The 14,122-nt window shown below is 43.2% G+C and overlaps 1 protein-coding gene across 4 annotated transcripts in view; it reads left to right on the top strand.

Annotated features, from left to right (window-relative positions):
- KIAA0930 (KIAA0930 ortholog) overlaps positions 1–14,122 on the top strand; it is an 84,997-nt gene that overhangs the window by 67,966 nt on the left and 2,909 nt on the right. For 2 of the 4 annotated variants that reach the window (XM_074825616.1, XM_074825615.1), the window contains exon 8: positions 718–880. In XM_074825616.1, the coding sequence (XP_074681717.1) occupies positions 718–880 (163 nt within the window). Of the gene's footprint in view, positions 1–717; positions 881–4,052; positions 4,209–7,359; positions 9,084–11,695; positions 12,336–14,122 lie in introns of those variants that run through there. The other 2 variants (XM_074825618.1, XM_074825617.1) reach the window with 2 other exon arrangements.

Raw genomic sequence — 14,122 nt, 5'->3', positions numbered from 1 at the left:
GAAGGAAAGGTGTCTCTATAGCTTTGTCCCGAACCTGTGTTTTACCGTAGACAATTATATCCTTGTATTTGTCATCACTTAGACTAATCAAATCATCAGGGGCATCTCAAATTGGTTTTTCCCATCCTATATTGAAATATGATATACATGTAATTATATGTTGACTTCACTTTTGCGTCAGCATCTTGGGTTAAGTAGTTGCCTTGTGACCCTGCTTCACAGAGACACTGTGACCTTTCACAGTGATCCCACGTGCATCCTTCTAAGCAGGGAAACTACCACCTCCTGTTTGCCAAAGAAATTAAGATGCACAATTTTAGCGTGTCCAATACCATACTTTCTTAGCCTATTAAGTATTCTGAATTTCAACATGTGAAAATAAGATTCACGTTCTTGCTACCTAAATTATTAGTTTTGTTCCCTTATGACTAGAAATCCTTCTTAAAAGTGATCAGCTGAGGAGAGAGTTTTTTCATTATTCACATAACAGTTGAGGGTGATGATGTATCAAAATATTTTCATCTTGATGAACGTCTTGAAGCTGAGATGACTGTTCAGTTGACATTCTCTGTCCACTCTGATAAAACTTAGCACTAAGGACCAGTCACGATTCTGATTTTTACACATGTGGCTGCCAAGTGGCACATATTTGAGACTGATTATTTCTTACTAGAAGCACAGAACTTTTCTCTGACATTTCTTCTGTTTCCCTTTCAGGTCACTTCTTTCAGTACACCGCCAACCCCAGAACGCAACAATCGCCCATCCTTTTTCTCCCCATCCCTCAAGAGAAAAGTGCCCCGAAATCGAATCGCTGAGATGAAAAAATCCCACTCGGCAAATGACAGTGAGGAGTTCTTCAGAGATGATGATGGCGGAGGTGAGAGAAGTAATATCAGCTAAACAGACTGGTCTGGGGAGGGCACAGAGCTATGGAGAGGGATCCCAATACTGGATTTTCCAAAAGGTTTGCAGCGTGAAGAACCTAGCTCCACAGAAAGTCCAACGCTAGTGCCCCTCTGAAAATGTGGCTGAATCACAGGCTTAGCACTTTTTGAAGGCTGGAGACCAGCAATTCCTACATATGTTTACAACTTACCGCCCCCTTTTATATAGACCCATTTGAGAAAAACTTGATCAGGAAAGATCCTCCCCCTTTGGCAGATGCCACATTCTCAGGTGGCACTTTCCCAGATACCACAATGTCACAATGTCCTGGAGCACAGGTCTGATGGGGAGCGGCTGAGGGAACTGGGGGGGTTTAGTCTGGAGAAGAGGAGGCTGAGGGGAGACCTCATGGCCCTCTGCAACTCCCTGAAAGGAGGGTGCAGAGAGGGGGGATGAGTCTCTTGACCCAAGGAACAAGCGCCAGGACAAGAGGGAATGGCCTCAAGCTGTGCCAGGGCAGGGTCAGACTGGCTCTTAGGAAGGATTTCTTTGCAGAAGGGGTTGTTGGGCGTTGGAATGGGCTGCCCAGGGCAGGGGGGGAGTCCCCATCCCTGGAGGGGTTGAAGAGTCGGGCTGACCCAGTGCTGAGGGATCTGGTGGAGTTGAGAACGGTCAGTGTGAGGTTAATGGTTGGACTGGAGGAGCTTCAAGGGCTTTTCCAATCGAGATGATTCTGGGATTCTGGGGTCAAGCTCTCATGGACACGTTCTCTGAATTCCCTGATTTGATTCAGAGTTGGTTAAAGTTGGTGAAAAGTCATCTACTTCCAACCGGCTTTGAATCAGTTCTGAACTCTCTAAAAAGAAAATCTAATGAATTTGTTTATATAATGGTTTAATGCCTTGCGGAACTCTTCATTTGAATTCTAATTACTCGGTATGAAACAACCAACAAGATGAAAACTTGAGTCCGATTCAGAAGATAGTGTATAAATCCAGTCATACTACAGTTTTGTTAGGCGGGAAACTCACAAATATCAAAGTCCAAACTGCTTTTCATGTGCTTAAAAACAATCCAGTAGAAAACCCAAAAAATCTGTCTTTTGGCATGCTAATAGATAAACACAAAGGTAATTTCCACGTCACAAGTTCTGTTTGTAGTAGTGAGAATATTACCGGTACTGGATCGGCTTAGCTAATGAGGATTTGCACGTTAAAAAACAAGCTTAAGTGATAATATTTCATTCAAATTCTGTGCAGCTTAAACTGGTTGTAACTAATGCAGTGTTCCATCAATAGAAACCTTTCCTCATCTCTTTTTCCTTAGTTTGCCTCGTCAGAACGCCTGTTATTTCAAATGAGAAGTGTTTTAGCGTGTTTTCCTAGGCAAAGGGTAGGGCCTGGGTCAATTCCTTCCTAGTGTGGGCAGGGCGAGGAGGGCAGCCTTTGATATCTTCCTCCCGGAGATTGCTCAGGGTAGAGTGGAGTTCAAGGCATTCATCTCGCAGCCCTCATTGGTGGTGGTAGCCTCTGCTCAGTATTGTTTTGCAGGGTCTAGTCCTAGCTTGCTTAATCATAATGTTGAACATTCTTATTATTTTCATTTTCTTTTCCTTCTAATATATTTATAGAAGCAAACAAATTGCAGGTTTTCCAGACGTTTCATAGCATGCATATAAAATACCAAGAAGTGTGGTTTCACTTAGTTCTAAATGTTTTGACCTTATTGTTCCTGGTCCTAAAAATAGAGGAATATTTTAACAGCTTATGCTAGGAAGTTTAATGTATTCAAAGATGAGATTTCTACAAGGAGAAGTAACTAAAATGAGATTTCTTTACCAATTTCAGAAACCTGAGTGTCCTACTTGCTCAGGAGCTGCTGTGATGTTGGAATCCTTGTTTCAGAGTGGGAAAGCTGACTTCACCCAGTGATGGGGTTTCGTAGAAGCGGAGATGTTCTGGGGCATCTTGGCTTCATGGGTGGAGGATAGTCCATCATCTAAAGATCAGCAGTGGCCTTGGCCTGGCCACAGCCTTACCCGCAGTGCAGACAGATCTGTTGTGGCCCCTGAGGGCCCACTTCGCTTGCTTTTACTGTGTGTGGGCATGACACAGCAGAAAAATTGTACTTATTCCAGCTACTGGAGTCAGGTCCTTCTGACCTGATCACCACAGTGCTCTTGGTAATGCGTGGGGCGAGGGAATGGACTGCTTGGCTATACACATTTTCAGGGAAGGAGGGAAAACAAGATACAGATTTTTTTATTTTGTTTTTTTTCCTCCCTCATTGTTATACATATTGCTAGAGTAGCTGTCGCTACATATTTGCTAGGGCCTCTTTGGCCCATATTAGAACCCACTTTTAAACAAATGAGTCCAAGAGCTTGGATTGCTCTGGATAAGAATTGTTGTGTTCACTTAAACATCTGCTTTTAGCACTGTGGGACAGGGCTGAGTTTTACAGGGGACTGGAGGGAAGGTTTAGAAACACAAAAAATATATGGCATGTGCATTCCTGGCTGTGGGAGAGACCTGGAGCTATAAAAACCTCCTCTAACCTACAGTGGATCCGGCATCCTTTTGTTTTAAAAGTTATTTGTGGACCTCTATAAACTAATTATGGGAAGAATGGCACTGCTGAAGGGCCCCAGGTTTGGCTTGGGGGATGCATGGAAATCTGCAGTAAATTGGCTTATTAACACTGACTCTCCCCCTGTCTTGTAGACGTCAATTTTCTTCATGAGATACAATTTTCCTTCTGTTAGACTTGTGAATTTCTGCATGAGTAACTACTTAGTTGCAAGGATATTCTATTATTTATATGTGAGGGAAGGCTGGGTTAGGATTCTGTTTGTGCAGCGTGGTAGCAAAGGCTTCATTCCCTCTCCTGGCTGGTCTGTTAGTGGATAATGGTTTACTGCTGCTGCCAGCTGCTGATATAATACACTGGCTTCAATGTAAACGGTGAATTCTATGCTGGGCAAGATCTGAGTAATTTTTAAAAAAAAAAAAAAAAAAAGTAACAATAGTGACCCGCATGTGATTTCTCTCTAGACAATGAATAATAGGCTTTTCTTTTTTTGGCTTTCAGAAGCTTTAATTGGGTCTTCCAGTAAAACACAGAAAGTACAATCCCTTTAAGCTTGCTGTCTTCTACCTTTACAGATCTGCACAACACGACAAATCTGAGGTCGCGGTCCTTGTCTGGAACAGGACGCTCTCTGGTGGGCTCGTGGCTGAAGCTGAACAGAACAGATGAAAACTTTCTACTCTATGCACACTTAACTTACATCACTTTGCCATTGCATCGAATTTTAACAGGTGAATTTTAACATGTATTACGCATGACGTTCCCAGACAGCCTTCTGCGTTGGGGGATTTTGCTGTTAAGAGAGGAACAAGTATTTCTGTGTAAAGAATCATCACTTCACAGACCTCATTTGCTGACTGTAGCAGCAAATCAGTGTGAATAAGTGGAATGGTGTCAGCCTGTTCTCTGGCTCTGGGCCAGTTTTGCTTGGTGATGATTCAAACAGGTTGGTAGTTTGTACTAACAAACATCCAGAGGAACACTAGTTGCCTGAATACTGGAATATAAAGCTTGTCCATCTCATGAGTGCAAGGCAACTCATTGTAAGCCCATCCACTGACAGCAGTAGTTGGAGCAGAGACCTGTGACTGGGAAGGTTACAGAAAGGCAGCTCAGGAATTTGGAGTGACCTCATTTGCCAGTTTTGACTCTTAGATTTCATTTCCATGAAAGTTCCTTGGACTGATCTGAGTGCCCATACTAATGCCCCTAAGTCTGTCAGGTGCCCAGTGTCTTTAACTAGACATATGGATGTTAGCGTGTCATTCCATGAATAAGCAGAGGCCCCCACACTGTTGGTCTAGCAATGCCAATCACTACATTGACTATGGCCAACTCTAGCTGGGCTAGGGTAGCACAATAAGTTGGGTTTTACAATCTGCAGGCAGTAATGTTTTGATTTTTCATCCAGGTAACTCTTACCTGCCTACATATACAGGTGGACTAGAGAAAACAACTGGTCTGTTTGAACTCTATCCATCAGCCAGCCTGCTAGCCTGTCAGGGACACAGCCTGCAGGATGAGGGACTCTGGAGATACTTCTGAAAACTGAGAAAGCAGCGGTGGTTAAGGGTTCTCTCCTCTGTCTAAATGTAGTGGTGACTTCTTTCGTACAGATGTTGGCAGTGGCTACTACTGAAAATACACATTGACCACCTTCAGGCAGAAAGGAAGTTTGATCCAGCTGCAGAGCAGTATCTCAGGACAAACTATTGTTGAAATCCAAAATCTAGACTGGAATAAAGTGGCGATCCCACTGCAATGTAAAGTCCTGTCTCTAACCTTGGAAGAGCCTTAGAACTGTTACTTCCTCAAAGAACTTAATCTTCTTCCTTCTCTTCCCATCCAGCAGATGGGATGACTCTTGAATGGGTTTGTCTGTTGTGGGCTTTTGATCAGTGCCTGCTTTTTCTGAAGAGGGAACACACTTGAAAACAAAACCAATCTATCACACAGTGGTTATTCCGAGACCATTCCTGAAAGGAAAGCTAAAAGGAAAGGAAAGGAGTTAGAAAATCTGTTGTTAAACAGGTTAATCTGCTGCTGAAAGAAGATGAGAAGATAGTATGGGTCTTAATGTCATTGGTTGTATTATGCTAGTGTACTAGTAATAGCTGCAGTCTTGTCCTCATTTGCAGGCTGGGATCTCAGAGCCTGTTGCAAAAGTAGGTTGGCTCTTACTCTGCAGAGAAGGAAATCATAGCCTGTAAGGTAGAAGTGGAAATTATACTTAGCAAAGAGGTGTTTCTGCATTTGCCTTTTCACTGTATGTAGAGACTTATTTCAATTTAGAATTACAGATTCCAGTAAAAATGGATCCTCTGTAATTAAGGGTGGATTTTAAACAGTGTTTCAGCACAATACATAATTACTCCTTGTGATAATTATGTCGATAATCTTACAGCTAGTTAGCTGGCGTTATCAAGCTCACACTCTCACCACAGGCATTTTGGAGTTCACAGTAGACTTATTGTTCCTGCTGGCATTTAATACTTGCTCAAGTGGGTGGCGTAAATGCCTCCATGCTCAAATATTTGCTTTGAGCTTGAACATCCTTTCTGAGACTTAATTTGTTTAACATAAGGTTGCAGGAATCGGTGTATATATATTGAGATGCACAGAAATAGGACAGGAAATGTCTGGGCTGTAAGGCAGAATTTTAATCTGCAGTTTTTCACTACCTGCGTTTGCTTTAGGTTGGCGCGTGGCGTGGAGCCCGTTTCCAGTGCCTTTTTGTAATTAATGCATTTGCGCCAGAAGCAGCTTTCCAGCAAGCAGGAGCATTGCACGTGGGGCAGGGTGAAGTGGGAAGGATACTCATCTCCCTTGGGTAGTTCAGGAAGCCCGTACTAAGAAATTAAAAACCCAGTGATAGCAATCAAAGTACATTTTAAAATGTCTGGAGTTATACATATTGATAAGACTTCCTTTGCTCTGAGCCTTTTCTCCACGCTAGATACTCGCAGTTCTCTCAGCCTTTCCTCCTATGTCAGAGGCTCCAATCCCTTAATCATCTTTGCAGCCCTTCACAGGATTCGCTCCGCTGTGTTTCATTCTTTACAAGTGTGGCTAGAGCCCTCTGGAGCTGTGGATCAATTTTTACACACGTCATCCTCTTTGTGCAGCTGTATGTGATCAGCCTCTTAATTAAATGTGTGCTCCTTTTCCCCATGTTCCTTATTCTCTGCGTAGCCTTGGAAAGGACGTAGCAGCCCAGTTTTCAGATATTTCTACGTATGGCCATGACAGCATGCTGGGTTGGCTGTCTACGTTTGGAAAGATGTCCATGATTATGACAGATATGTTACAGGTTCATATTCTGTCACGTTTGGACAATATGGAACTGAGGGGCCAACAAAAGGAGCTTTTTTTGTGGCAGCCTTTTGGGTGCAGAAGTGTAGACTTCAGGCTGTGGAATGGATGAAATGGTTGAATTGCTTACGCCTGCATCTTCAAGCTAAAAGTCTCTTTGAGGGTCTTGAGGAGGGTGTGTTTCTCCCTTTGAGAAGGGGAAGACTCCTGGCATCTCCTGTAATGGCACTTCCACTGGATTCTCTGGAAGACGATGCCACTCCCTGTCTGACACATGTTGCTTCATCCCCCAGTAGATGATACTTCGTAGATCAGCCATCCCCTCTCTGGGATGGGATGTGTTTGTGGCTTACCATCTCTCACCTAGGACGCAGCTGGGGAGGAATTAAATTGGACTTTAATAGGCAAAGTTGCATACTCGTCGTGTTTTAAATTCCTTTAGCAGCGAAGCAGGGGGATGGTGCTGCAGTCCACAGTTGCATCTCTGGTTCTTCATGCTTTCTGGTACTGTGGCTACTTTCAGGAGCCTCCTAAGTTTGCTGTATCTCTTTGTTTCTCTCCCTTGCCCAGATATCCTGGAAGTGCGGCAGAAACCAATTCTGATGACATAGCAGAGAGCGGGCACTGCCTTGGAGCCTTGTTGCCAAGTGCCTAACCACAGCGGTTTTCTGTGCTAACACTACCATCTAGTGTCAGGAACATAAACCTCCGCAGGAAAAAGGGAAGTCCAAGAATACCAGCCGATCAAAAGTGCCTCTTTCTTCCTTCCTCTGCTGTCATACACCGTATGCCCACTTGCAGTACATCACTTGAGTGTTTCTGACTGGAAGAGGACTTTCAGCAAGATAAAACGAGAAGGGGCTGTGTTTAAAACGAGTCAACGCTTCATGGACAGTTTGTTACTGTGTTTACTTTATAACTAAGAAACCAACAATATGTACAGAATGTGTTAAACTTTATATTCTTTGAGAGAAACAACCAGAGAATTTCGTAATGATGTACTAATGAACGTCGTTCCATAGACTCTCGCCCATACACTCTCCGCGTCGGTTTGGCTTAACGTGTGTGTGAGCATGTGTGCGTGCGTGTGGGGATTGAGGGGAGAGAGAATAATTTCCTAGTGAGGGAGGAAAAGGGAAAAGATGCTACAAAGATACGTCGCCATTTTGGTACATGCAGCGGGGTCAGGTCAGAGCTTAAAAGAGGCTGAAAATGTTCCCATTTGTTCGTTTGTCAGTGTTAGGACAGGTGAACTCTGCTGACAGATTTCTGTATCTACCAAAGAACAGCAACGTTTTCATCCTCAAGAACTGGCTAAGAAAATGAGCCAGTGAAAAGAAGGCTAAAATGTGCTGCTATAGTAAAGCCGAGGTTCATATCCAGAACTAATGCTGCTTATCTCTCTGTTAGCTGAGTCGATACAAGTTTGAGTCTAAAGTGGAAAAACAGGAGACCATAATCGGTCTCCAAACCCTAAAAACCTTACCAATACCCAACATCCTCCTGCATGCACTGGAATTCAGAGGACGTAGCGTTGTCCTTGTGGTAGCGTTTGTAGCCAAGGAGGCCATGAGAGCTGGTTAATGGTGGGGCAGCTTGCCCGGATTCTTCGTCTCCTGGTGGTGTTTCGCTGTACTGTTACATGCCGAAGCACATTGTTTTCTTGAAAGACAAAAGACTGAAATATAACTCTGCTCTGAAAAGTGACTAAAAATTGCATAGTGGGGGAGGGGGGGGGGTGTCTGAAAATGGTGTGTCAGGAGCTCTCAGGAAAAAAGCTTTATGTTTACAGCCAAAATGCAGCTTTCTCTAAATAGCAAAACTCTGCTGTCCTTGCCATTGAAAGCTAAAGGATTGAATACTGACACTACTGCAGTCTGGTTCACTTTTTTGATGCGGGACCCAGTCAATACTTCAGTTTATTTGTGACAGCATAAGTAGCACAGCAATGGGTGGGGAAGCGTGTCGCTTAGAGCATGTGAGACTCCATTACATGCACAACGGGAGAGCAAAGATGCCATTTTTGTCACTTTTCAGACTCTGAGCACCTCAACACCGTTGCCACCATTACCAGATGGCACGTGCTCTGAGCCTGGACCTTTGTCTCCCTCATACCCAGCTTTTCCCAAAGTGCTTTGTTGTTATTCTCTCAACAGCATCTGATGACTTAACCTCTCAAATAGGACTTTCTGATTTTTTTTTTTTCCTCAGGCCAGGTTCCATGGGAATAGCTTCACCTCAGCATAAAGGTAGACTAACTTTATCATTGAGCCCAACATGGTGAATCCAGCATGGTAAGGAGGTCTCTTTTTTTTTTTTTTTTTTTTTTTTTGAGGCTAGGCCTGGAAGTAGTCACCTTAGCACGGAGAGCGATGGCGTTTCTCACGTGAATGACAGGGATGGCTGACCAGTTCTTTAGTTCGCTTCAGACGTGTCGCAGCAGCGTTAGGAAAACGTTCCCTTTGTCATTACCAGCACAGCAGCTTTTTCACGTTGCAGCCTTTGAACTTTGCTCCACGGGAGCCTGTGGTTGTGGACGTGAGGGTGTTCACACAGTCTGACCTGAGGTGTGTGAGCTGGGTGCGTAGGCTTCCTTCCTGAGCCGGGGGGAGAGCTGGTGTCCTGAATCAGCAGCTGAAGTGCCCTCTCAAAGAACTTGCCAGGCAGCCTGGGTGCTTACCCAAGATCCCCAGGCAGTGTGCCTGGTGTCAGTCAGTACAAATATTCTCCCTACGCCCGTGCTGAGAGCTGAACCACTCTGCAGCCAGAAGACCAGCCCTGTTCTGAACCCTCTCAAGATGCACCTAATTCTGCATTTTTACTGCTGGGCTGGGCAAATCAGTGCTTGGTTTTCCTTTAAATATTCACTAGGAAGGGAAGGGAGAGAGGATTAATATTTGTACTACTAGTGACAACTGCTACCTTTCCTCAAACAGCCAGAGGAATAACACACGTGAAAAGGAAACGTATCCAGATCGGAACCCGAGTGGTAGGTGCCTGAATAATTCTCAGTCGATGGTAATTTGTAACGCTTTCTTGGTATCATGTATTACCTTTAGGTAGCTTAATGTCATGTGATCTGAAAGACTGAGCAAATCTTGCTGTGAAAAATTTCAGAGCAAGTGAAGAACGATTCTAAACTAGTACATTAGTACATAAAGGCGACGTTACAGAAAGTGCAGGTCAGATCCCACATCTATTATGCAGGAGATATTGTCTGCTTTGTTACGCCTACGTGGGTGGATTTTTGATGTCTAGTTTTTGAAGGGTTGCGATGTAAATGTCCTAAAAAAAGTCAGGTTTTTTTCTTGTATCTTGCTAGTGGATGTGCTTACAGGTACGTTAAGACTCACCTTTTTTAGTAGAAAGGGGCTATAGGTATGCCCAGATGGACATCCGTAGAAAACAGAGGTCAAAAAGTCTACTGAATGTCAATAATGCTTTTCAAAAACAGGTAGATGTGCCAGATTCTCGGTTCTTCCTCCTCTAAACAACTGGCTTAGACTTCTTATGTATAGCCCCTGGTTCCTACTTTCTGTTATCAAGTGGGGGAAAACAAATTCCACGTTTTGTTCTGCTTTTAAACAAACCTGGAAAATCACTGTCCTCGTATCGGCAGATTGCCAGGGAAGATGATCAAGGTTTTTCTTGGGTCAGGGTGGCACAGCTGGGCCCTGAGCATGCTATTGCACTAGACCAAAAAAGAAAAGGGAATGTTAATAGGAACCTCTCACCCTTTTGATTTGGAGGGGTTTTTAATTCTGTAGCTCCGAAGCAGGAAACCATTTTGAGTCTCTGTTGGCCATTTAAATAATTGCTGAGGAGCAAACGGGCGTGTTCTGCCTGCTGTGAAGGCTGCGTGGCTGTCCATGTCTTAACTGTTGGAGCACAGTGGTTTTCATTAGTGATGTCAATGCTTGAGAATGTAACATGGTTAACAAATTTGGGAGGCTTTGCAGTACAGCTTTATTTACAGAATCCCACCGTACGTCGTTCCTCGGTTCACTTCTTCCATCCCTCTGCCCGTTTGCTCCCTCTGGAGATGGAGGCTCACTGCTTGAACTCTCCACAGATGGTGTATATTGGTAGATGTCAAATGCAAGATGTAAATCTTTTCACCCTTAACAGGTTTTTCACTGCTATCAATTTAACAAGTAAAAAGCCTCTGTTTTTTAAAGAAAGCTCTTAAATCAATTATTTTGTATTAGCAGATGATGGCTCTGCCTTAGAGACCACCACGTATGTGAAACTGCGTTCTCTTGTTGTCAGCCAGCACAGGGTGGGTTTCAAGTCTCCTTTTAAAAGAAGAAGCCACTTTTGGAAACGCCACAAATCTTTCATCTGTCTTGGCCAATGCAGTTTGTGTGGGTTTCACGTTCCTTCTCTTTTTATTCTCCTGGTCTTCACTGTTTACAAGGCTTGAGCATGGTGGGCTCTGGATCACCATTACTCACTTTTCCATTTCTGGGCATGGTGTGTTTTCCAGAAAAGAGAGTTATTTGCACAGGTGACTTTTTGCAGTAAAACAGTTTTCCCAAAGTATGTTCTCACATCAAGTTTTAATTTAGATAGTGAAGTCCTTGGCTCTGCGGACAGATTTCTTCCGGCAGACCCTGATGTACAGAATCCCATCTGGTCACTGAAGTTCTGTGTGGATGTGGAGTCCACATAAATAGCCTACACTTTCAGACTATTGACCTGCTTCTTGCCAGTCATTAGTTTTTCCCTTTTCAGATGATTGCTTGTCCTGTATTTTGTAGTCTGAAGCTTCCCCTTATTAAAGATAGATGTAAGATAAAATCTTCAGAAGTGCCTAAGCCCTGTTGTTATCCAGTGGGGTTTAAGAACAAATTTTTATTTAGGAAATGAATAAAGTAGTCTTAAATTCTATCTGTGTTGTGTGTAGCAGCGTCAAGAAATGACAAGTTTACAGTTCCTGGAAGAACTGGCTGTCTCCTACAGACTCGCCCTTTGCATTGGAAAGACTCTCCAAAGGTTGTGGCTGAAAGCTCTGGAAAATGGATTTGTTGTGATCACAGCAGTCGGGTATCTGTGAATGCCTTATCTTGTTTTGTGAGGTATGACTGGAAGTGTGTGGCGCTGGTGTGTAGAAATTCTGTGTCAAAAATAGGTGCGGTAGAATCCAGTTAAAGGCATTGTGAAATAAGTAGCTTTTACACCAAACCTTAAACAAAAGAGTATTTTACATCAGAATGTAGCTGTTTGGATGTTTGGTCAAGATCATAACAAGTCTGCAAGCAGGTTATAATGTTGAACGTTCTCTCTGTAAATATATAAATATTCTCAGCCTAATTTTGTCAGACTAACACATGTTGCATGGTTTGGGGTTTTTTTGCCTCATTGATCATCAGTGTTGATTTAAAAGGTGATGGGTTGAAAATCATGCTGGCACTGTACTGAGCCCTTTGAACAAAGAGCAAGGAGAACCTTTGTGCACCAAAAATGAAGTTGACTTTGCATATGGCAGCAGCGAAGAAAGTGTTGGACTCTGCAGCCAATAAACAGACCTCTTAAATGACCATGAATTCTGTTAATAGTGTTTTCTCTCTACTCCAGTGGTGTTTGAGTTCGAAGGTGTTCCTTCCTGGTGGCAAGCATCAGTGGCGGGGTAACGCTCCGTGGCACTCATGGTGAGCATTGCCAGAGAGATGCCCATGAGGCCAAGGAGCCTCTTCACTCGTCGTTCTTATTCCACTCTGAGCAAAGCCCAACTTCTGACTCTGCTTGCTGAATCTTTCAGTGATCAGCCTCTTGACAGCTTGGCCATCGTACGAGGAGGAAGAAGGTAAAAGTCAATGTACTCCTGAATTTATTTTAAAAGTATTTTTGTTTCTTCCTTTAGATGCTAGCATTTAAAAAAAACAAAACCAAAAAACAACAAACCCAAAAAAGCCCTTCTAAACTGATCTGTGTTTTAAACTTAATTAGGTAGTTAACATTTAAGTTTGTGCAGTGTATCATACTGACAGACTGAGGGCTGTAATAATTTCTTCCTGATAAATTCAGGAAGAACTTCAATATGGGTTTGTGCAATGTTGTAAAACTGAGATTGCCCTTTAGCCCTTAACTCCCTACTCTGCCTTAAATTGTGTGTCCTGACGTTGAGTTTGGTTTGGTTTAAAGACCTACAAGGCACTGCATCCTCCCTCTCCACCCGATTTTTGTGACTGATGTTCCACAGTAGGCTCCTTCAGGGGATTTTTCTATCTAAACTAGTTAACATTGGTTTGGTGAGTGTTTCATTTTACCAACTATAGGTAGGAGTTGACATGCTGATGATGCCGTTTCAAAGCATCCCAGACCAGGACTGTTTTACGTACCCGTGTGTGGTGTAACAACATCTGTGCTAAGCCACGCATGATCGCTTGGAGATGTGTGGTATGTTCGGCAAAATTAAAAAACAGCTTAGGAAGGAGAACGGGGTGTTTCAGTTCTTTATATGGATATTTGAGCAGATTGTTGGCAGGGGTGTTCTGTGCGTGCACATGCAACTGGGCAGGAATCTTAACTGGCTGGGAAATAGTAAAATATGGCTTGCTTAGGAACAAACAGTGTGATTTTCCTTGAATGCTTTAAATGGAAAGCTGCTGAAAGCAGCCAGAGTGGAGAAAGCATTATTTAAAACAGTACAAAAAGCAAAGAGCAGCATAAGCTTAGAAATCACGGTAATAAACCTCACCCGTTCCGTCTTTCAGGAGTTTGTGACAGGAAAAGGTGTGCTGGTTCTGGTGTGTTTTTTTTAATCCAAATGTCTGGGGGACAGAAGACTGCCACGTACATCTTTGAAAAGCTTTCACAACTAATGAATTCATTTCTTGAACATGCTATAAGAAAAATATTCTTTTAACGGTGTGGCAATGTATCTTGTTCAGTAGAGTCCCTGCTTTGGGGAGCCAAGTTAACTCATGTCCTTTTGTCCTGGAGTGTTGTCTTGTCTGTCCTCATCTGGAGGGATGCTCCCAAGAAATAGCATAATACTGCTTGGCACACAAGTTTATCATCAAAGCTCTGATTTCACAAAGTAAAATCACACTTTGGAGATTGAAGAAAAACCACGTGTCTTTGCTAGCAAATAGTTACTTGTGCACTCCTGATACTTGTAATTAAAAGTTTGCAGAAAGCAAAGGAGTAAAAAGCAGGAGAGTGTGGGTCTGATTTTCCATTAACAGTGTAGGTGAGAATCTGGGAGTAGCAGGTACTACTCAGTAAAGAAAACGTATGAAAATACCTCAAGGAAAATACGAGTTAATTCAGGTTCTGTCCCCAGCTTGGTTCCTCACAGCAGTAAGGATCTCATGGTGGGAAATAAGTC

This window comes from Strix aluco, chromosome 5 (assembly GCF_031877795.1).
Source record: "Strix aluco isolate bStrAlu1 chromosome 5, bStrAlu1.hap1, whole genome shotgun sequence".
NCBI classification, from domain to species: Eukaryota; Metazoa; Chordata; class Aves; order Strigiformes; family Strigidae; genus Strix; species Strix aluco.
Note: the sequence above shows the minus strand (reverse complement) of the source record. Positions and strands in the feature narration are given on the sequence as shown.